Source organism: Heliangelus exortis, chromosome 3 (genome assembly GCF_036169615.1).
Source record: "Heliangelus exortis chromosome 3, bHelExo1.hap1, whole genome shotgun sequence".
Lineage (NCBI taxonomy): Eukaryota > Metazoa > Chordata > Aves > Apodiformes > Trochilidae > Heliangelus > Heliangelus exortis.
This window is the reverse complement of record NC_092424.1, coordinates 9,523,728-9,548,035: the sequence shown is the minus strand read 5'-3', so window position 1 is coordinate 9,548,035 and position 24,308 is coordinate 9,523,728. Positions and strand designations below refer to the sequence as shown.

Below are 24,308 nucleotides of genomic sequence, written 5' to 3'. Positions count from 1 at the left end.
TGTTCTCAGTGACAAACCCTTCTGGTTGTTTTGCAGCCCCTGCTTGGCTGCCTGCTTGGAAGCAGCCTTCATACCTTGGACTAGAGTGTATAGAAATCTGATGAAAAACAGTAGAGGTGTAAAAGGCCCAACTAGCTGAGTCTTTGCTTGTTCTTACATAAGCAAATCCCCAAAAGGCCTCATCTTGAGAACACAGAAAAATCTCATTGAACCCTTGACTTAAATCCTTCCCAGAGCCTGGGCATCCTTCCCAGCTCCCTCCACCCTAAAGTCTCTTACAAAAGGGATAAAGACCATGAATCCAGAGAGGGCTGGGAGATTATTGGTCCAACAGACACTCCCTGGTCTCTACCTGGATATGAAGCCAGTGATGACTTAGCCCAATGTGTTAGTGTAAAGGTTAGAGGAAATCCCAACCTTGCACTACTTTGTGTTTTAAATTAAATGCTGGAAGACAATGGAAAACAAATCAAAAGACTGAACAACAAAGAGAAAGATTAATCCTGTGTCAGTGAATGCTTTAAGCTGATTCATCCATCAGCCCCAGTGTGTGCAAAGTGAGCCCTAATGATGCATCAGTCATTGGCCTGGAACTTGGTGTATAGCTGTTGTGGGGTTTTTTTTATTTCACTTATAATCTGTCCCAGTTCCCATGTTTCGGAGGTTTTAGTTGTAAGGCTTACAGCATGTTACAGAAATACTGAGAATTATACTTGGGCCACTGGGAAAAGATAGCTTAAAAGATATTTTCTTTTTCAGGTAGCTCCTTAAACTTAAAATTTCAGAGATCATTGTTGGTATCTAACAGGCCAGGTTTATATTACAGATCAATCAGTGAGCAGCACTTATCTACAGAGGTGTTGTAGGGACAGATTGTTCCAGGCTAACAGGCTGAGGTCAGAAACTTGTGTAGTCCCAGAGAAAGTGGTAGAGGTTATGCTGAAGCTAACAGAATCACTTTAAGTCTGTCACAAAGCTGCAAGAGGGCTGGGTGTGTACATTAAGTGTGCTGATAAAACTTCTACAGTGTGAGCTACAGAATGTTTGTCCTAACATTCACCTTACGTCTTCTGGTGGCACATTCAGCTATGCACAAAATTATTTCCAGGTGATGTTTTGGATCAGAGAACTGATTGTAGAGGAAGCACAAATGCAAACTGGAATGGGGTCAGGCTGCCCTCCCTGTGAGGCTCTACAGAATGGTGGGGCAGCTGTGACCAATCTTGATTTAGTCTTGATTTAATCAGCCCAGCTTTACACAGAGGTGTGCTGTTTCATGGAGCAGATGGAAAGACAAGCCTTCAAATGAAATATGAAGGTGAATGCTGATTCTCACTGTAGCTATTTTCTGTTCTGAATTTATGGTAGATAAGGAGCAGTGGGAATAAATAAATTCTGTGGTTCTAGACAGATACGGAGTACAGGCTTTTTAAGAGTGGTACTCCTGTGAGCATCTGTTGGTTACAAAGTGCTTGATTACATTTTCAAACACCTTTGTTCATCTCCAGGCCTCCACCTTTGCTGAAGGCTGATTTTTTAGCACTGTATTTACAATATTTCTGAAAGAATTTGCACTCACAAAACTCTTTTGTGAGTAGTAGAAGCTCTTATAAGGAGAGATAATGAACTGCGGTGTCTTAAAAGCTGGATTTTGAAAGGTGTTTAAATGATGATGGCAGTGAAAATTGAATATCTAGATGCTTTTGGAAATCCCTCTAGATGCTTAACTGTGTGTAGATGCTTCAGTAAATCTGTTCCAAGTGGTTTGCCTAGGGTGCAGTTACTCACTGTGAGAGAGTTGAAAAGGGAAACTTTCTCTTACTGCTGCAGCTATTAATCTTTTTTGCCTTCTTTATGATGAAGCAATGGGAAAATATAACTGTTTATAGAGTCTGATGGAATGGGGGTGAAATAGTAATGACTTAAAGAAGAAAAAAAGTTCAGCTTTTTTAGAATAGTAGACTCCTCTTGTAAGCTTGTGCTGGTAACTGTTATGGATGCAGGGAGCCTCTGCTGTTCATAAAGCCTCTATAATTGTCACATGGTTAATCAAAATTATTGCTAAATCCTTTCTGCATTGTCGTTGAGGAACTGTGAAGTATTAAGTGGCAGAACTTTGAGAGAATTTGATATGTTCAAAGCCTGTTATAGTAAAAATAACATATTTCTCTTTTCTGGATGTTCATATTTCTTGTTGCAAGCCTAGTATCTGGTTTGAGCATTTAATGTTTTCAATTTTGCTTACATACTTGATATCATCTCATTTACTTACAAACATAGGTCAAGCATGAGTGCCAGGTGAAATGGTATTCTCTGTGCTTACAAAAAATGGTGATATAATCCCCACAAGTACCTTTTGCCAGTGTAATCTTTTTACTCTGTTTTTCTTCATTGTGGCATATTCTCAGTTTACTGGTTTTCTCATCAAATGCTTTTGTGTTCATTACTCAGGATGCTGAGAAATTGGCTGGTGAAGAGGATGCCTGGAAAGAAGTCAAAGATGCTGTAAATGAAGCTAAATGTCCAAAATCAAAAGAAGGTATCCTTTCAGTGACAGACTGTAAAAACAACCCAGAGAACCCCTTAGCATGCAGTTTCTCTTTTGAGTTTATTTCCTAAAGGTTTATATTTTTGTGTTCTTTTAAAATGTATTTTTAATTAATCTGATGCTTAATTGTGAAAGGGTTTTAATTGTATTTATAACAATAGAATCTCTGATTAATTAGATTGATACTGCTTCATGGCTGGGATAGTAGGCGTACAGATTGTAAGGGATATTTTGGCTCAGGTTTAGGCTTCTGGCACTGCAGCCCACTGCTTCATATAAATCTACTTCAAAATGAAATAAAGCTTAATCTAAGATGCTGTTAAGTTCTTTGTCCCATTACACCTATTGTGAACAGTTCCTGGTTCTCATTCTTTGCACAGCAATGGCAGTAACAAGGCCATAATCACAGACAGGTTCAATGGAAATTTATAGAACCATTATAATGAGTGATAATAATAATATATAATAATTTATAATTGATTTAATTGAATGAGATGATCTTGCACTAATAAACAGAACTGGAGCCTAGTGGCTTTCATGTAGATACTCAGTCTAAAAACTAGTGAACAGCAGCAGCCAAGAAAGATGAGCAGAAAGAAGAGAGATGGAGATTTTCACTAGAAGACTTGGAGAATATGGATCTCTCTCTCATCTTAGTCTATTCAAAGGAATTTCTATGACTTTGAATTTGGCCTGTTTTAGTAAGATGCCTTACTGTTTTCAGAAACATGGGCTTTCTTTGCCCTGTTTTTTAGCAAAAGAGAAACACTCATCTCACCTGACTTTAATCTTCACATAGAGTCTGGTCTGTTTTAAAGTTTCTCTGTAGTCACTGGACTGAGTCAGATTCCGAAATAGATCTGCAGGCATTCAGTTACACTTCAGAACCCATATTTTAACCTGAAAGTTTTATTATAGGTAGGGAAAGTGCATTTGCTGACATACCAAAACAATGGAGCCAGCATACTGCTCCTATTTAATGTTTCTGTATTTAATTGCAGGAGCAGTGCACCTACTGAATTTTGCTAGGGTCTTTAATTAAGATAACTCATTTAACTGATATTTAAAAAGGAGTCAAACAAATGGTGGTAAAAGGTATAAGGACTGTTGGAAATACTGTGTCCTTCTTGCCTGTTCAGGTTCTATCCTCAAACATGGGCTACTTGAAATGTGTTGTCTTTCTTTCCACTGCACCACAGTACCAGAGTGCTGACTGATGTATAGAGGCAAGTGTAGTACCTGGAGAGGGGTCTCAATCTTTGTCCACTTGCCAAGGACAAACAGAGAACCTTCCTTGCTGACTGAGGCACATTGTCTCAAGTTTCTGCCAATTTAATTGTTTTTAGCAAATTAAAACAACAACTCCTACAGTTAAGAATGTTCATGACTTTGAAGACCTAGAGATGCTGATTACAACTGATACAGATTAATCTGCAGTTAGAGAAACTACATATCAGTGGTCTCAGACCCAAATTCCAGTTTGAGCATACAAATTGAGATGCTAAAGCCCAGTGCAAGGGGATTATTGTGGAAAATTGATTGATCTGCATCTCAGGCCACACCACAGTAGCAGAATTTATTGAGAGCTTCTCTAGTCTTGGGCATATATGGGACAGCCAGCTTCTCTTGTGTCCTGTTGCCGCTGATAGTGGCTTTTCTAGTTTGCAATTTAAGTACCTAAAATTTGATCCCAACAGGTTTTGCAATGTGGCACATCTGCTGTTAGATGCTACTGACTGAACAAAGCAGTGTAATGAGAAGTAAAAGCAGACAGACTAATACTAAGCATAAGCTAAAATGGTAATCTTTCAAGAATGTCAGTGCTTTGTACTTTTTTGCAAAAATTGTATCAAGTGGAAATAATATCCCTCATTCTTCTGTTTGTCTGTCCTTAATCAGTTGTAAAGAATACATGGATGTTTGCCAGAGATATAAAGGTTAAGGTGCAATTTTATAATAACACATTCCTTCCCTTATATGGTTCTTTCAATCCAAGGTCATGAGAGCAATTCACAAATAATTAGTTTAGCCTTGTAACAATTGAGCTATAAATCCTGGCCCGGCCATATTGTGGTCAGAGTCTTAAATTTAAGTATGCAAATATTCTCATGTTCAGGAAGGACTAATTACTCCATCACAGGGTTATTATTGCACACTGATGGGGATTGGGGTGAATAGTATATTCAGTCATATGAAGATAACTGCTGAACTTCCTTCAGCTGATTGTATGTTAAGGACCATGATGCAAACAATGATACTACTTCTCTTCCTTTAAGACTATTTTATTTTTATTGATTTGTTCTGACAGCAGACTGGTGTGTATGGAATCTTTTTGGTATTTAGACTTCTTGCATTCTGGGACTCCCTTGAAGTCCCACATGACAGTACTTAAAATATGAGAGCATCGACATTCATCTTAAGTCTCATCAGAGAGAGAAGAATGTCATCTGCAGAGAAGTGAAACCCCTGTGGAATGTAATGAAAATAAGGAATATCAAACTAAAGTGAATGTAAGCCCCAGCTTATTTTTCCTCTTTTCCAGAAACAAACAAATCATCTTCTTGTACAATTGAAGGTAAAAATCTTCTTTATTTCCAAAATCCTTAATCCTGAACTGCAGACTGACATCAGAACTGTGATGCTTTTCTCTCTCATTAATTAAGCATGCAGCTATACATGAAAAAAAAAAAATCTCATTACAACTGATTCAAAGAAAAAGGGAAATTCATTATTTGCAAGAAAAGGTTCTAATTTCACAGGAAGTCTAAACTAAATATTGGACAGCTTAAAATGTGTCGTATTATTTTTAATATGTAAAAAAATAAGTTTCTTTTTTTAGCTGCTGAGAAATTGTTAATTCCATGGGTTCTTGCCTTTGGGTGAAAGATTTGGAAGTGTATCTTCAGTAAATAATAATGTTTTCAAGTATTTGAATTTCAGTTCGTTATGTACTAAAAAACCTCTTCATTTTTTCATCTTTCTTTCACCCTTTATTGTTGAAATACTGCGTTTTTTAGAAATTGTGTTTCCAAGGGAAGCAAATCATAGTTACCTAAGCTACCACTTCTGAGTTCAAGTATGTTTTCAAGAACTGAAGCCAAGTCTGAAATGATGGCGGCTTTTTTGTCTTAATGCCCTGTAGCTCTTACTCCTTGCTAACAACACTTAGAACCTATATTTTTATTTGATTAAAGATATTTCTTTAACTAAGTATAATATAACAGAGTGGGAGCAGGTTCTAGCCAGATGCCAGAATCTCTTGAGCAGCAATGTGGATCGTATTCCAGACACAAATATCTATCAGCTGAAAATGCTTGACTGTGCCATGGATGCCTGTATTAACCTTGGATCTTGGGAAGAAGCTTTGTATTATGGCAGCAGGACTCTGGGAGCATACAGGTAAGAGACTGTAGTTGGTTCATCTGTTTACAAAGAAGAGGGGAGAGGGGACTGTCTCATTAAAAGCAAAAATTGTGTTTTGCTTAGATGCTTTTTACTGGTTTTATTTCTTTGTGTGCACCTTGCCTTGATTTTGAAGTTAATGGATAAGGCAGAACTCCTGTTCTGTTTCCAGTCTGGCTGAGAGAAAAAAAAAAAAAAAAATAAAGGTATCAGGAACTATAATAATAACTGTTTATGAGCTCCTCACTGTTACATGTGTACAAGAGGCTGACTCTCTGGATCAGACTCCGCTGCTGTGAGGGTATCAGTGTTTTATGCTGAGCTAGGTCAAGCTTGAAGGACAGGTGGCTGCCTGAAATAATGTTTATTCTCTGCATACTCTAAACTAAGAATTTACAGAAAGAATAAAACAAAATCTTGAAAAATGCAATTTCAGCTGGAAATGAAAAAACCTCTGGTCCTTATTTTGGGAAGGGGCCATGATGGTGAAGCACCACTGGCTGTTCCCTCCTACTCAGTACTTGCTGCTATGCTATGTTCTGAGACAGTTTCAGGGTCTGATGTCTGAGATCGTAATTCATGTGACAGGTCTTGAAGTGATTTAGAGCCTGAAGCTGTAATGCAACTTTAGTCACCTAGTGAAGGAAAGGCAGGAGCTGTCTGCTTTGGTTCATGTTCTGAAAGCTTTCAGACTCAAATCTTTGGGTTCTGGGTAATTATGTTGCTTATTACTAAAAGTAAACCCGTGCTGAATGTCCAGGTAGAGTGTCATCCACACATGAATGTTCATTCTTGGTAAAGTTTTTTTTAGAGTATCCACTTCTCTGTTGGTTCTTCTATACTGTGGGATGTGTCAGTACCTAGTGTGATGTTAAGAGTGAAGGGCATGTTAGTGCTAACAATGTGCTGCTGTACATAGGCAAAACAGCTCAGATGTTACGTGTCTTCCCTAATCTAACCAGGGTGCCATCAGCAGTCAGCATTTTGCCTGAGGGAGTGTCATCTGGCAGCCTTTTGCTGAATAAAACTCTGGGCTTTACTTGAGAAACAGCACAGCATTTCAGAGCTTTTAGTATGAAGTAATTAGTGAGGTATCTGCACAGGCTGTGGTGCATAGGAGCTTGGTGTTCATAATGAGTGTTACTACTCATGGAGGAAGGCTTGAGTGCCTACAAATTCTCACATTTCTTCAGGATGAAATTCACATTGTGCATGTCCCACTTAACCTTTCAGAGAGGGTTTCTGTAGTGCTACAGCAGTACACACTTCCTGCAGCCTTTTATTGTGTGGCATGCTCCAGATGAACAGAGTAGTCTGCCTGTTTAAATGTCCCCTTATTAAATAAAAAAAGAACCTTGGGGGACTTTTTTTTTTTCTTTTTTGCTTTTTTAAAAATTTTATAACTTAGTTTTTCACAACTGAAAACTGAGGATATTTCTACAAACATTTCCAAGAGTAGAGATTACAGTGAGACCAAGTGCAGTTTTGCCAGATCATTCAATGGAGCTTTCTCTGTTTTGCTTACTGAAGTGTACCAAATTTTCATGATGTTTAATGCCAGAGTTTGGAAATGAAGGAAAGAGATTGACTATGCTTTCAATTAGTATGTCTTAAGGAGTGCTACTCACACAAGAGAATTGAACTTTTTGCACCTTGAAGAGTTTGTCCTTTTCTGATCCAAAAACATTATTTAGGAGAAATTTTCAGCTGTTATTTTTCTTTACACCTTCCAGCCATCACTACCAGCTTTGACACACCTGAAACAAAATCCTCAGTTTCTCATTACAACAAATTTTGCCCAAAGCTGCAGGAGAGCAAATCCTAGCAAATCTTTTGGGATGCATTGAATTTCTTCTGTTGAATCAATCTACTGCTTGGCTGCTCCTGCAGTTCCATTATAGCTATCTATTTTCTTTTCCTCAGCTCTGGAAAAAGTATTCATACAGCTCTCCACAGGGAATCACCTGAGAATTCAAGCAGTTCGTATAAGTAGGAAATCATTGCTACAACTTTAAAACTCTTGAGATTTGGTAAAAAACAATTTTAATTTGAGGTAATGTGTTTATTGTGTATTTTCTATTTCTTTAGCAGCAGGATTAATTTTCAGTGCTCTGTGACACATTTTATAGTAATGTATGTTTTCATAATGATGGTTGCTGACCTTTTCAGAATCATCCACTTCATGCAGCTGGTGGGCACAGACTCTTAAACTCCATAAAACTGATTTGTCACACTGAATACTAACTTTTATGTTCTAGGTAGTGACACTAACCTGTGAGGAAAAATTTTTAGGACCTCTCAGATATTTTTAGAACTCCCAAAAGAAGGGGAGAGAGTGGCTGCCAAGCTGAAAAGCTGCCTTCTCTTTTTGTGCTGAACTGTAACTGTCCATCATTTGTTAAAACCTACAGCATGGACTTTCACTGAATAGCCTAGGCCAGACATATCTACACAGCTTTTCTTGTGAATGTCACAGTAATTATCTGTTCATGAACATTAACAAAAGTAAGACATTTGCCTAAGTGAAAGCTGCCCCACATCACAGTCAGCACTCAGCAGCTTGCAAAAATAAACTTCCGCTCAAAAATCCCCCTGAGCCCTAACCACAGAATAACAGAGTATCAGCAAGAGGTGTTACAGGGGTTTGTCATGTCTCAGTTAGCACCTTCACACTCTGGGCTGACTGTTGCTCCTGAAGGATCAGATTCAGAGGTACTGGGACAGGCAGACTCCCCTTAGGTTACCTCTGAGGAAGGACTCCAGCTTTTAGCCCTTAAATGGAAGACAGAAATGTTCTGGGGATTGGGTTGGAGTTTTGGGCTGCTTTTGTTTTTTTTTTGTTTTTTTTTTCCCTGTGTCTCAAATATTCAGTGTTTACATTGCAGACAACCAGTGGAAGTATGCATCTTTTAAAGAGCTGTGGTACATGTCCTCAGCTATTGCAACAAGAGAGTAGGGGGAAAGAAGTAGTGAAGTAACACCTTTAGCCTTCTGGATTTGGAATCATAGAAGCGTGAGGAACTTGGTAAAGCTGCCTCTCGGGGCTCCTGTGCCATCACATTTGGTGAGATTCTGATACAGAGAAGACAAACACGTTCGACTGATGCTTTACTTCACTGCTTATCATCCCATGCATTACAAGTCCCACTGATTTAAGCCCCTGATAGGCTCTTTAATTAAACCCTTCATCTCCAGTGCTGCAGTATGAGTGGTTACTGGAGGGCTCCAGTGTTAATGAGAGGGAATTAATTCTTTTCATCCTGTACAGAGGCATTGTGCAGAAGTGCTGTTCTGTCTCTTCCCTGGTAGCCTTGCACATCCTCTCCCCTCCATTCTCCCTCTGCTGACTCAGCACTGACTCCAGTTGGTGCTGATGTGGCTGCTCTGGGGTGGGAGCAAGTCCCATACATTTGTGTTACATGCACCTCATTTGTCTGTTCTCAGTCCTCCTGCTCTCTGTCCCTTCCAGGGATATCCATTTTGCACAATACTGCTACTTCTCCTTTCCTCAAGTGACTGAGGTCTTTTGGGGGACAGGGAAAACCATCCCAGTCCACACAATTTCACATTGTTTGGCAAAGTGCTGAGTTTAAAAACAGTGGCTGGGATGTGCTTCTAGTTGAGTAATTTCCACACCTAAAAATCGCTCCTACACCACAACAAGGCTCAGCATATTTTCTGAGAACATAACTGAATTTTCACTGTGTAAATGAAATATAAGCCAGATTTTTAATTTAGAATTCTAATTCAGTGGATATGATGGACTGTAGTTTCTAAGTATGTGGACTTCAATCAAAAGCCAGATGAAAAATTGATGGTTGCTATAGTATCTTTTCCATAAGTCATGGATCTTGTAAAAAAGCCAAAAATAGCTGTAGAACCTAATCCTCTTGGAAGAGACTCTGAACTTATTTTTTCTTCTTCAAAAAGGCTCTCCCAATAAAGGGTCTGATTTTCTTTTGGTCTGATTTCTCTCCATCTTCAAGTATGTTTTACAAAAAATCCCTGCTCTTACAGGTATGTGTTTGATAATACATATACACATGATACATGCAATAACTGGACGTAAATTAATTTTTTTTGTCTTTACCTATTATCAAATATATATGGCTCTATTACTATGTTTATGTTTACTCCTGCGTGCTGACTAGTTCTGAGGCACCTTGCTTGAATTTACATCTATACTGAAAATTAAGAGTACCCAGGGGAAAAAAAAAAAAAAGTGAACTGCAGTGATAAATAGGACCACTGGGGGATGCTGATGCTTAAGGGTTAAAGTCTGGATTCAGGGCCAGTCGGCACGTTGGTTGTGGGAGGTCCCCTGGGGACTTGTGCGCGGCTGGCAGATTTCTGAACCTACAGATAGCAGTAATTCACTGACCAAAGTTCAATGTCTTAATCATAAAGCATCAGTAGTAAACATAAATCTTACCTCTGGGATCATTGGAAAGGGAGACAAAAATATGAAGGTGAAGAAAGCAATTCAAAGACAGCCAGAAACAAAGAACAGAAAGAATAAAATCTACCTTGCTCTCTTTTCTGGGGTTTTAGAAAATGGCCAAGGGCCTTTGTTTGTAAGGTTTAGAGCAAAATGTGTGGAAGGAATAGAGAAAAAAAAAAAAAAAAAGTCTTATCAAAGAACTATAAGACATTAAAAAAAAAACCAACCAGCAGCTCATGAGGAAATCTAGATACCTGATGTATCTTTTCTTTCTGTTGTCGAAGAAAAAAAAAAGATGTGAATTAAGATTTGGGAATTGAGTTTTGGTTGATGAATGGTTCCATTGGTTTGCTATTTAGAGATGATAAGATGATCGTCCCAGTAAACATCAGAGGTTTGTAAAAGAAAGGACACGGTACATCTGTTAAAATCAGTTGTGTCTGTGCACATGTGCAGGGCTGGGGGACCACAGCTCAGTGGAACCAAGTGAAGAGCACCAAGCAGCCCTGGTGCACCTTCAGCAAAAGGAAATCAGTAGAGGGATGAGAGCTTGTTAGTTACAAACTGCTAAAGCAGGTACAAAGAGTGGGCAGCACTGAGATCATCTCGACACTTCCCCTGCCTCCCAGGTTCTGCTGATTGTGTTTAGGGAGTTTTATGAAATTAGCTGAAGCAGCTCAATATCCTCATGAGATACCTTTGGTGTTATAAGCTATATATGTAGAATGACAAAAATATTCTTTGTTGGAACATCAGTGGCTCCTAGGGTAAGTCAGACCTCACACACTGTACTTTGTGCGTTGACCAGTTACACAGCTTTTAAATAAAATCAGGATGTTTATGAGCATTAGTATCATTACATATGAGCATTAATATCATTACATGACCGTTGTGTTTGTTCCTACTTTATCCCCACTTTATAAAGAATGTGGCCTCACAGTAATTTTGTTTTTGCATATTTGTTATTTTGGTTTGAAACTTAAAGGTGGTTTGTGTGTTGGAGAATTTTGAGTATCTTTTGTGCAGAGCTGAAAGGACAAAGATATACATCACAAAGCTGTGAAAACTGTAAATGCTAGCTAGGGTTTTTTAGTTGTACCTCTGGGTAAAAAAACCCACTATAAATTGGAAAGTGCATTGTCTGTAGTTAATTTTAGTTAATTTTTAATACTTTGAAAAGGCAAATGTATGTAGCAATATTTGCACAATTTCTGCCTGCAGTGTGCCCATTTTGTAGATAAGCAGGGAGCATGCTTGTCCCTGATCTGATACCTTTAGGAATCCCTTAAAGCACTTCAGCCCCACTCCTAGCCTCCATTACTCCCTCCTCCCAGACCCTTCCAATCCCAACAGCCTTTTCCAGAAGGGAAAAGGAAATTTTTTATGTCTGAAATCTAGTGCCTAAGTTTTCAGTGTACAGATTTCCCATATAGGACATGGATTTTTTGGTTTGCTGCTTGCTTCCTATGTAGGTCTGCAAAGTCCCAGGGCCTTTGATTCCTTGGTTCTTTTCTGTTTGTTTTCCTTGTGTCCTTCTATAAGAATCGTGTCTTGTCCCCAGAAGTGACACTCAGCTGCATAATCATCAATGACTTCTGTGAGTGCTTCCCCCTCTCTTTCCTCATTTTCATATATTGTGCATATGGGTAAAATTTCATACTGATGCCAGCTAGTTTTCAGGCATAGTTTTGATGCCTCTGGGGTTTCCAATATCCTCTATCACACTTGAGTAGGGGTTTCAACAACATGAGTGTTAATTTGTAGTACCTCATTCAGTGCATACCAGGTTTCTAATCAGGCAGCCTAAGACTTTCTTACTGGCTGCAAGATTTTTGTAACAGTGTTCATGCATCATATATTTGTATAGTGGTGCTTACTGACTTCGGTTTTAGCTTCTAGCTTTAGTTTTCATTTCTGGTTTCACCTTTCACTTATGCTAAGAGCTGTCTGAATCTGAATTTTCACCCATACTCATCTCCTAGTGATCTTACTGAACCAAATCACTGTTTTTCGCTGACACAACCACCAGTATTGATTTCTCCATTTCTCTCGTGGCATTTCCAAGGTGTTTCAAGGCACTTTTTTTAAGAGCTGTATTCTCTGCCAGCAATAACTTCATCAGGAGAGATGGGGTGTTTTGCCCTGTAGGTTCTCTTTCCAATTAAGATGTTAGACCATTCAGGGCTTCAGTCCTAGTCTTTCTACCTGCCAGAACTGAAAGATTCAGTTTAGTTTTGTCACTCTTAAGCAGTAATAGTTGCCGTCTTTGGGGTGTGGATTTTTGTTTGGGGTTTTTTATTTGGTTGGGTTTTTTTGTTTGATTGGTTGGTTTTTTACATGTGTACTTGCATTTTGCAAAGAAAGGATTCATGCAGTCCTTACTTGAAATCTTTTCTTTAGTCCACTTGCTGTTGCACACATCACTTTAAGGATACAGTGAATAAAACAGAAGCAAGTATTAAATAGACACTAAGCAAATACAAAGCTCTCATATACTAACCTACAAATGCACGAGTAGATGTTACAAAGATCTTTGTGCTGTTCCTGGCATACAGATTCTAAAGGTTTGGTTAGAACCTGAGCTAAAATGGGATTGAGAAGTGATAACAAGGGAAGAATTAAGAATTAAAAATAGATGCATATGAAGCATTTGTAGAATTTTGGATTCCATTGATGGTAAACTGAGCATTGCTGTGAAAATATTTTAGAAGCAGAAGTCATGGTGAAAAGGGAGACAAGGGAAGGGAATAATTTAAAAATAAAAACTTACAGTACTAACTCTGATGAAAGAGGCAAATACAGAGAATGCAAAAAATATCAGCAAAGGAATAATGCATTCTCTGGGGGGAGAATTAGGAAGAGTCTGACTTTAGAAAATATCTATTTCTTTGAATAAGTTGTCAGTTTGAGTTGAGGAGGCAGAGTGTGGAGACTTGAAAGTACTTCTAAGGAGGAAATAATTAAGAGTTCCTAGTGGTGGAGGTGTGAATAGTGGTGAAAAAGGAAAATAGTGTTATTTAAGCAAGAAATTGTCTAAGCAACCTTTGAGATAAAGACTAAAAAAATTAAATAACGTTTTTTTCTACTGAAAAAGTGGAAAAGTTTCTGTAAAGAAAAGACACAGTTCTAAGGGAGGGAAGAGGAAAGGAGCAGCAGAGAAGGGGAGAAAAGAAATTGAATAGAGTCTGTCTGAATAGAGTCTGTCTGAATGGGTGAATAAATGAGGTTGGCTAGGGAGAGTGAGCAATGGGAAGGTGTTTTTTTGAGGAGAGGCATTGCAGAACCTGAAAATTGAAGGAAATGTTGTCAAACAAGAACGTGCCAGTGAGTGACCAAATTCCTAGTGAGATGATTCATCCAGCAGGGAAACCAGAGAATGAAGGTCAGAAAGGCTCAGCAGCAAAATAAGTGATGCTGAGTAAAGCTGGAATTTCCCAGACTGATGGTTGACAAGAAAGGAGGAAAAAAAACCTGAACATGCTGGTGGGAGGAAAAGGTAAATTACTGCAGTGAGCAAATCCTAGAGACCACACAGTTCCTGGTGTGAGGCGGACTACAAGCTCATCATGTCTTGAATTTAACAATTATTGAGTAAAAGGGTTAAAATTGAATGCAAGATCTTACTAGGAATATGTTACTCAGATGTCCCTGAAATCTAGAAATGCCCTTGTTTTCAGCTTCTGTGTTTACTAAGTTTGGGCATGGTTACCTTGGTTAACAGGTTCATGAATATTTCTGCATCGTATCTCTGTGAGCTTTATTTCCATCAAGTCAAGGTCTGTTAGTCGGTTCCCCCTAACCCCATAAAATAGGATTTCCAGTATACAGGGAACATTTGGATGTATCAGAACTAGTTGTAAATTATCTAATCTTGGTATAAGAAATGTCACAGCCATGTTAGGATAGCCCTCTTCCTCATAAAATTTACAGTAGAATTGTGCTGTAGGCAATTACTCAAGAAAATGCTGAAAATATTGACTGCTGCATGAACAGTAGTTGCACTACTTCTGAAATACAACAGTTCCTGGCCTTCAGATATTAGTTAATAGCAATCCTCTCCTTATTTCTTTGTATGTCGAAATGTTGGAGTATGCAATTTAGAGTGAAATGGCTGATGATGTGACCTTATGCTCACTTGCAAAACCCTCCTGCGTGTGTTCCTGTGGCTGTCACCAGAGCAGCTTCATTCTTCCTTTCCACTCTGGTTTTTCTACTAGAAAATCTATTTGTTTCAGGCTATAAGCCCAAACACTGTCTGCTGGTGTCTAAGCCTGAGATGTCTGCCAAGCCTCCAATAATCCAATGCCATGGTTAAGCAGGTGATTCAGTGCTTCTCCTCTCCCACCCTCTTACCTCTCCCAGATGCCCTTCTCTTCTCTGAAATTTCCTTTCTCTGACTCAGTTTGTCATTTCATCATCAGACATCATTTGTCATCACACATCCCAAATCACCTTTGGTAATGTGACTTTGAAGGTGAAGGTAAGAAGGGAGAAACAAAAAGCAAATGGCTATGGGTAAAGAGCTGAACAAAATCAGTGACTGGAAATCTTGGAAGTCTAACAAAAGGCAGGCTACAGCACTGAAAAAGCCTCTGAGAAACACCAAGTAGCTTGTCCAGAGGACAAGTTTTTTTGCCTGGAAATCTGATAAAAGTGAAAGCCAGATAAATATTTCAGAGAGAAAAAAATCACCCTCAGAAAATGGTGCCAGTCTGATAATGAATAATATTTGTAAAATGCATTTTATAAACAAAGTAATCTTGGAGGAAAACTGAAGAATGCAATGCACACTTGCCCAGTAACAGGAGAGTGGGAAGAGTATAGGTAACCAAAGAACAATGACAAGAAGCCCAGAAACATCAAAATTAAGGAGGAAAGCCTTTCTTTTAACTTTTCATCATTATCACAAAAGATAAAAAAAAGAGAGAGAGCAAAGAAAATGGATACTGCCATACTTGCAGATACTTTCCTATGAGGAAAATCAGATTTCTCTATCTGTGCAGTGCACCCTTGGAAGTTATGGTGGATGGGCTCCCAGAAGTGAAGATAAAGTTCTAGAATCAAAGGGTGTTCATTACAGCCACATCATGAGTACATTTCCAAAAAAATTCAGGTTATCTTGAATGATACAAACCAAGGATTTCCTGTACTTTTAAGGCTGGCCAGTCTTCTGAAAACTGAAAAAAGTGGCATCCATCAAGCAGAAATACCCTAAACCAGGTCTTGATTCATTGTTGATGAAATAGACAAGAAGGAAAAACTTTTCATGCAATAGCGTGCTTGTCAGACTTTTAAAAATGGAATTGGGTCCTATGTTGCTACAAAACAAAAGCCTCGGTATATAGAGTCATAAAAAGGAAAAACATTTCAGAAGTGAATTTTCTTGTCATAGAGGGAATTCGCAAGAATTTACCACAACATTTTGTGGAGAACTTCACTTTAGCCAGTGGCACAAAACACACGTATTAAAAATATTTATGTAAATATGACTGCAGGTCTTGCTTGGGAAGAATAGGAACTCACTGTGTGTTGCACTGTTTGAGGTGCACTGAAGCATACAATATAATGACACATATATAATAACTATGAACCACAGTGTATCTTCTCAAACCTTACCAAAGAATCACTCAAAATAACTTATGACCAGGGGTATGTCCTACTAGTTAATTGCCTGCTCTCATGACAATAGCTAGAGATAAGTTATCTTAGAAATTTGTCTGAGTACTGCACCAGTGTAAGACCTTTTATTTTCCAAAAGATTTCAAAATGTGCAACCAAGTTGGGTGACATCATCTCTACCAATTCAACATCTCAGAATTTTGAGATGAAATGCAGGTTTCTGTGCTTGCAGTGCGATAACATCCTGAATGAATACTCAGGCTTTATCTGGTGTCTGGGTTCAGATCATCTGTGTATTGTCTTGCTGGAGTGTTTGCACTGCAGGTGAGTTCTACCAATGCTGGATATTTATCAAGAGAGGCTATCAAATTGTGCAAGGCTGCTTATGCCAGTAGAGAGAAAGGAAGGGAGGAAGGGGGATGGAAGGTCTTTTCCATGTTACAGAGTATCAACAGAATGTGTGACACAGAAAAATATATTGACTTTCACTAAAACTGTTAATTTTATTAAGCAAGCCATGCTTTCAGTCCCCTGCTTTGCTCTGAGAGCAGCATTTTCCCAGGGAAATATTTGTGTCTTCCAATACCTTGAGGAAAACAGGGAAGGTACAGTGGTTATACACATATTGTGTCCACTGGTGAGAACCGACTCCAGGTATTGCAGTGGGACAAGATTTTTCCCCTCCTGTTTCCAGTTGCTAGGACTGTCACTGAGCCTGATCTTGACATGTGTGAAACACAATGCATAGAGCATTTACTGCATCCAGTGACATTAATAAAAACCCACAGCAAATTGTACTCAGCCTTTGGTAAGTTAAGGAAGGCAAGAATTACACCAGATTTGCTGATAAATTAAAAGAACACATCTCCTTAGAAGTCCGTGGTGGTTTATGGATCCTTCTGTCATTTAAGGTCTCAACAACATACAAGTCAGTGGCAAAAGGCTTTCACTATGTGTTATGAGAGGATGGAGGTCAGCCTGCTTAGGAAGTCAAGAACTTAAGTTTTCTTCTATACAATCTATTTCAAAAATCAGAACTGGGAAAATATTTCCCAGGTTGAAAGTGGAAGAAAATTCACTTGCAATTTCTCTAATATTCACCCTCAATGCTATCCCTTCCGCTCTGTGCTCTATATTTAAGCATAAGACAAAGTGAGGTTTTTGGCTGGTGTGAATTGATCAAGCCTGTTTTACATCGGGTGAGGATGTAAAGGATCCTGCACGAAGCTCTGCCTGGCAGATGTTCGTAGTGTGTATTGATGTTTACATACACTCCTATTAATTTCCCTTGTAGTTCCTGCTTCTTAGCTACATAAATTCAGAATTAACTGGATTGCTAATGTCTTTAGCGAGTTGGATTGTATTTTACTTTGCTTTTGTTGCTGTTGCTTTTTATGTCTGCCTGTTATTCCCTGTCTCTGCAGTCATTTTATCAAGATTTATCTGGAATGGCTTACTTCAAGCAAACATACGCACGCTTAAACCATACAGGTTGCATTCCTGTAAATAGCTCAACCCCTTGGCCATTTCTGCACACTCCTCAGGGGGCTCATCAGAGCCCCCAGGGCTGGCCTTTGGCAAATTTCTGCTTGCTTTTTTTTAACTGAGGTTGACAAAAGTGATTTGATTTCCAGAGTCTTTGGCAGTGCTAGTGACAGCAATGGCTTAGATAGAGATACCTTAGCCTGTTCCCGAAACCAAGTTAGCGTGTTGTATTGAATACAATAACACTACCTCAACTTGTGATTAAGTGCTTAGTGAGTTCCATTTCCTTATAAGAACATGTGTAAGAACCCAAGAATGTATGCCACAAGTGAACTAAGCATTAATCTGTCAGCAGCTTAAGTGTGTTTGGGATAGTGCAATGGAAACATGCAGTATAGTGACACAGTGTTTGTTCTCTGGGAAGCACTTAAGAGCAGATGGAACCTGTAAAACAGACTGATTCATGAAAGTGTGCAGCTTCTTTCAGATTTGAGGGATGCTTCCTTGTTTTAATCTAAATAAACACGAGCTACATAGGCTTGAATTTTCAGTAAGGTGCTAGTAGCTGCAGATGGGAACCCAACATTAATAGGTGCACAGACATTCCTCAGGAAGGACTTTCACCTAAGAGGCATGCTTCTCTCCTAAAATAATAACATGGATTAAAAAGTGCAGTATCATAGGTGTATCTCAAGGATATGAAAAAAAGATTAAAGCTTCTGCAGCAACATAAAGAATAAGGTGCCAGAGCCTCATTACAATTCGATGGAAAATTAAGTCCATAGCAGGCATCTATTAAATTTCTATTGTAAATCAACAGCATCTATAAAAACAGGGTAGGGTTGTATGGAAATGTCATACAAATCTCTTAACATTTACTAGAAAAATGTTAAGTGTCCTACAGATCTGTTGCACACTGCAAAACTCTGCAGACAAGGGATAGTTGCAAGTGATTTTCCACGAGGATATGTATGTAAGGATGGTATTACATTTGTATCCTTACTGGTGCCTTTCTGAGTTCCACCACTTGCTAATCTGAAGAAATAATAAATCCTATATGAAAATCTGAAAGACCCTTATGTTTGTGCAGGGCTTCACCACAGTCACTATTTTATGGATTTTGACTTGTGTGCCATTTGTGGTGGTGATAGCTTAGTTTTTGTGTTCCAAAATTTGCACCAAGTTGAACCATGAGATGGATTTTGCAGACAGCCTACATTGACATTCATTCTGTTTTATCCTGAACTAAATCAGCTTAATGACTGAATTAAAAGACAGGCTAGATTTTCAGAGGCTTGGGGGTTTTTCATTTTTTTTAAAGCAATCAAATCAATGTGTCACCAAAATAAAAAAGAGGATGTGGATTTCTAATGTTTTGCTTTCTGCATTGTGCAGAATTTCTCTACCTGTACGTGAGATCTTGTTTCAGCTGATTCTGAGAAATTTGCCTGGAGTGAACAGAGTAAGAAATAATATTAAAGATGTGTTTCTGGAAGTATAATTCTGCTCTCATGAATTATGTGTGCTGCAATCTCCAGCTAACCTTAAAACTACATTTTACATGTTCTTCAGAGTATAGCATATAATACTCTGTTGAGCTAACTTGAATATGCTGCTGGTCGGAGGACACATCCTCAATGTGCTTTTGAAAAGCTCAGCAAAGTTCATACCTCTTCAAACTTGAGGTGAGTATTGACTGTGCAAAGAAGTGGGGCACAACTTGGATAGCTGCAAAAAGACCCCAGACCAAACCAAACTCTTATGCTTTTCCAGCAACAATGTATGAGATACGTTTTTTCTGATCCTCAGAACAGTAGAGGGTCAGGGACATGCTGAAAGAATGCCATACATTGCCCACTAAGTGCTTGGTCTTGCAGCAGCAGTTAGGAAATTAAAGACATTTTTGTGTCAAAAGGCTTCTGTGATGGTGTTGTCTTCACCTTTGCTCATTAATGCTACCTGGCAACTTCTGTACAGATATGCCAAATGTATGATGATCCCACCAGTCTGTATATTGTAAGAGGCCAGATAAAGAAGAGGCCTATAAAGAGAGAAATGCAAGCTTATGTTCAAATGTCTTACTAGACACAAAAATGTCCACGTAGCAAAAAGAAGTTTTTAATGCCCCAGTTGTGAGGAAAAGGCTTTACACCTATCTTACTATGGTAGCATGAAACAGCCACGAGCCACAAAGACTTTGGTAAATTTTGGTGCTCCCACAACTTGCTGAGCTCTCTCATGCTGCTTTCACCTCAGTGTCACAGCTGTGGGCAGAAACTAAGCCCTTTCTTACCCCTCCATAAATAGATAGGCATAAATAGCAGGCAAAAAAATTTGTTTATTCTAAGGCCCATATTTCTCTTAGAAATGATGTCATCTCAACTGAACATCTGCATTTTCCATGCACAGGACTCTGTAATTTTACATCTCAATGAATGCTCTAGATAAACAGAATTTGCACAATGTCAATTGAAGTGTTTGCTTTCCTGTTTGTTTTTTGTGCTACAGAACAGTTTATTTAATTGTTTTTGTTTAATTTTTAATGCGTGGAGCAAAAAAGTGGCCACAGTAAGAATGAGGTGAATTTTTTTAAAAACAAGGAAAATCTTGAAGCCTCTGTGCAATTTCGATGTTACTTGAACATTATGTGGAAAACAAAGTTATTGCATACACAGCAGTTCTTACCACACTGCGTGGATGGAGTTGAGAGAGTCTGTCAAGTCTGCATTCTTTTATGTGTCAAAGTAAACACAGTCTTTGGTTAATGCGTTTGGAAAATATTCAAAGCCATCAGGTGGGACAGTTGGCACTATTGTAGTTATTGGCAGAATTCTTTTGGTTTCATTAGGGCTACAGTTTTGTCTGTTGTGCTGGTTGTAGATCAGTCAGCTGTAGATGGCTTGTGGATGAGTAATATGGAAGTGTCCCCAGTATCTACAGAGCTGCCAAGTGTCACACACAGGGTAGGAAAGTTGTTCTTCTGACCTCTCCCTCATCCTCCCCACCCCCAGTGCAGTGGCTGTTGTTTATCTCCATCTTTATGTCTGTGGTATCTGACAATAAGGATCCCTGGGAAGAGTCAGTTGGAATAATTTATTCCTGAATGATTAATAATCCAGGAGCAATGCAGTGCAAGGTCCTCCTCTCTCACATGCCTGGAGGTGCAGTCACTCGTCATCCAGTGCATGAATCTTGTGTGTGTGGATCCTGTGGTGTGTTTCTCTTCCTCAGCTCTTTGTGGGTAAGGACACTTTGATAACCTCAAGACCTGATTCTCTTCCATGTACATAAATTTTTAATTTAGCAAACTTTTAAGGAAGGAAGAGCTGCACTTACAACTTTTGTTTGCTGTAGGAGTTTTGATTATGTTATGTTGATAGATGTTTCTAATTCTCCTTGAGTTCAATGAAGCATCATCCTCTCTTTAATTTTGCAAATCTGTAGCCATGTTTTGCAATTTTACTTTATTCTCAATAGTTGGAGATACCTGCTTTTCACAGTCTGTTGGAGATTACAAATTATTTTATCATGTAACTCAAAGCAGTGATTTAGAAAGCAAAGATTTAGTGAGGCATCAGTAGGATGCTTTGCACTGTATAACACACCCTCTTTTGCTAAGCAAAAGGTTTTTGGATAATGCAAAGAAAAGCCATTATCAAGTCCTTTCTTTTGATTATCACTCTCTAACTTAACAGCAGGGAAGAAAACTAGTGAGAGTGAGAGAGAGAGTTCAGGGAAATGAAAAAGGAACTTATAATTAAAAATTTTGAAAGTGTCCAACTGCACTGCTTTCGTCTTGAAGAGCACACTGTGCAGTGTAGGAGTTGGTTATAAATTACGGGAGTTTTTTTTTTTTGAGTGGCAGTCCTTGGTAAGCTGATATTTATGTACTTACATGTCTCAGAAATTTTTATATGGAGATTATAAAAAAAGCATCATAAGATTGTGTATCCAACTTGTGAAGATTACTGCTTACATGTCTGTTTTCCTCTTTACTCTTTCACAGTTTTTGGGTTTCAGTGGCTTCAATAAAGGGACTTTTGAGTAAAAAAAATATTTTTAAAAAGAAGCCAAAGAGAGGTTGGTGGATCAGTGGTACCAGAGGTAATGATGCTGTCTAACTTGAAATGACAGAGAAATGAAATCAGTGTATAGCATAACTCTAAATAGATGAAAAAATCCTGCTTCTGGCTGGTGCTGGCAACATATTTGTCAGTGGAAGTGTTGGGAATGGCTGATCACAGTCTGAGGAGCAAGCCCTGATTTATGTACTGCCTTGTTCTTTATAGCTGCAACCACTGTTCTTTTCTAGTAGGAAAATATCCCCAGTGTTGTACACGATCTGCCTTCTGTGTCACTGCATTTGCCCTGTTTCATTCCTGACACCAACCCATGTGTGCCCTTTGACCAAGCTATCACTGGCCTTTAACTTTCTGCTGACACAAATCATGCCACTGACCAGAGTCAAGTTATATTTATGTAAGGTATATGCAGTCCTCTGTGTCTCATACAAAGACTACATCCTTCCTTTCAGAAAAAAAATATTATTAAATAGACATACTTTATAGAATGTTGTCTGATTTATTCTTCTCTTGAAGACAGCTTGCTGACCACAGTCACTCAGGAGTGACTTCCTTCTTTACATTTATATGTTTGCCTTTTGCAAGCCACAGATTTCCCTGAAGTGCTATCTGTAAATGTACAAATGTACAGAGAAGTTGACTGCAGACATGTGTAATAAGCATATTGGAAATTTGCAGCTTGTGGACTCCTCAAATCACAGGATTCAGAGCCTAGCTCACTGTGTTCCATGTAGCCTTTCACTGCATGTTAATGCACTAGTTCTTCATGATAGTTTTGTGCACCAGGACGCCTTCTGGCTCCAAGAAGCTCTGGGCAGTGTCATGTCAGCTCTAAAGGAAAAATAACACTGTCCCAGTGCTCAGCAAGCAACTTGTTCGCTGCTCTCCAGAACTAAGGGAGTTATTTTTCCATTACATTTTTGTCTTTGATTGACTGAGTGATAGCTGTGCTGCAGTGTTCATGTGGTACTTATTACACATCAGAGCATTCACTAGAGAGACAGCGTAATAGGTTTTATAGTGCACCAGAGTTTCCCATGAGTGGAGAATTTATAACATTTTTCCTGCATGCATTCCATCATATCTATCTTGAAGCAAGCTCAAACAGTGTTCTTTACCTTGGGGAACGTAGTATTGGTGTCTTCATCTTCTGTTATCTTTTTTCTTTCTTTCTTTCTTTTTTTCTTTCTTTCTTTCGAGTACTACAGCATCTTTGAGATTTCTATTTCACTGTCAAATTTAGCTCAAATTGGCCAACAGATTCAGGAGTTAGTAGAGAAGAACTAGCAGACTGATGATGGCTCCACAAATCTAGTTATCATGCTAAAAATGAGATTCTTTTCTTGAGCTGTCACACGATAAAGCCACCATGTCAGGTAAGGAAGGCTAACAATAATGTTGAGTATGACCAGGACATCAGCCCTTTCCAGCCTTAGGTGGTCTGATTGCTGGTGGGCATAAGTGACATTTTAGCAGTTCCTATATAAGCTGGAAGTTTTAATGAGGAATTTGCTGAAAGCTAATGAAGTGGTTTTATGGATGCTTATAGGAAGCTTTTTCCAAGTGTGAAGAGCAGCTATAGAGAAAGCATAATGGGATGAAATAGAAAGTTTGAACTTTGGTGGTGATTTTTCTCCTATTAGTGTAACTAATAGACTATGACAATTGAACATCTCATTTTGTTAGGTACCCCAGCATGGACTGGGTAGCTTTAGCTAATCAGTTTACTGACTTCAGTGAAGCATTGACTTCTTTTTGCAAAGACAGTTTTGGCACCTGCGAATCTCCAGGAGTTGGCTTCTTTCTTACCTGGCATTGGGCTCTCCCTATCTCGTATAAGACCAAGCACCATCCCTCCTGTTTCCTCACATTCCTGCCCATCTCAGACATCTTCCCACCCCTGCCCACTCAGCTGCAGGTAAGAGGTGTTTTCTCTTTTGAAAGCTAACCCTTTTCTCGTAGAAGACAAGTTACAAGTGGCAGGCAGCAGCACAGGACTTGCCTTCTGTCTCTATGATTACCCACAAATATATCCCCATTTCCACTGTCCGGATGTTGCCCCTGCTGTAGACCATATTCACCTTTAGATGCTTTCCCAGTGTTTACAATAGAGATGTTTGCTTCAAGACACCTTGCATAACCCAACAGAATCCTTGAGGGACCACATCCTAGGAGCTGCTACATGAGGATATGTCACCATCTTGCATTTGTTCCCAATAACGATTTTTCATCAGTTGAACCTGTGCCAATCTCACACAACATGACTCAACTCAACCAGATTACAGGCCCTCAGAGTTGATATTAGATTTGGGCCTGAACAAAGTAAATTATGACTAGAGTTGCGAGGACTACAAGTACCAATTAGTTTATTTCCCAATGTTAATGACTTATTTGCCTTTGGAAGAGCCATGAGCGTACTTCCAGTTTTCTCAGGTTTATTTTTGTTGGAGTTCTTTAAATTGATGTATTTTAGAATGTTTTGAAATATTTTACTTTGTAACTGTATTGTCAGACTTAAAGAATCCAAGCTCAGTTTTTATCCCTCAAGTAAAAATTATTACTCCATACTAGCTGAGCATTATGGCACTTTAATGCAGCTGGCACTAAAAAATTGATACAACTCTACTCAAAGTTTCTACACAAGCCATCTTCTAATCCTTACTAGCAGCTTTAATTATGGTAGCCAAGCTTTAGTGTTGCAGATTCACACATATGAATGGAATATGCATGG

At 38.8% G+C, this 24,308-nt stretch overlaps 1 protein-coding gene across 2 annotated transcripts in view; it reads left to right on the top strand.

The window, feature by feature from the left end:
* The window catches only part of SMYD3 (SET and MYND domain containing 3), a 349,611-nt gene that overhangs the window by 296,694 nt on the left and 28,609 nt on the right, over positions 1 to 24,308 (top strand). For both annotated transcript variants that reach the window (XM_071739128.1, XM_071739126.1), the window contains 2 exons: positions 2,452 to 2,539; positions 5,773 to 5,947. In XM_071739128.1, coding sequence (XP_071595229.1) covers positions 2,452 to 2,539; positions 5,773 to 5,947 — 263 coding nt within the window. The remainder of the gene's footprint in view (positions 1 to 2,451; positions 2,540 to 5,772; positions 5,948 to 24,308) is intronic.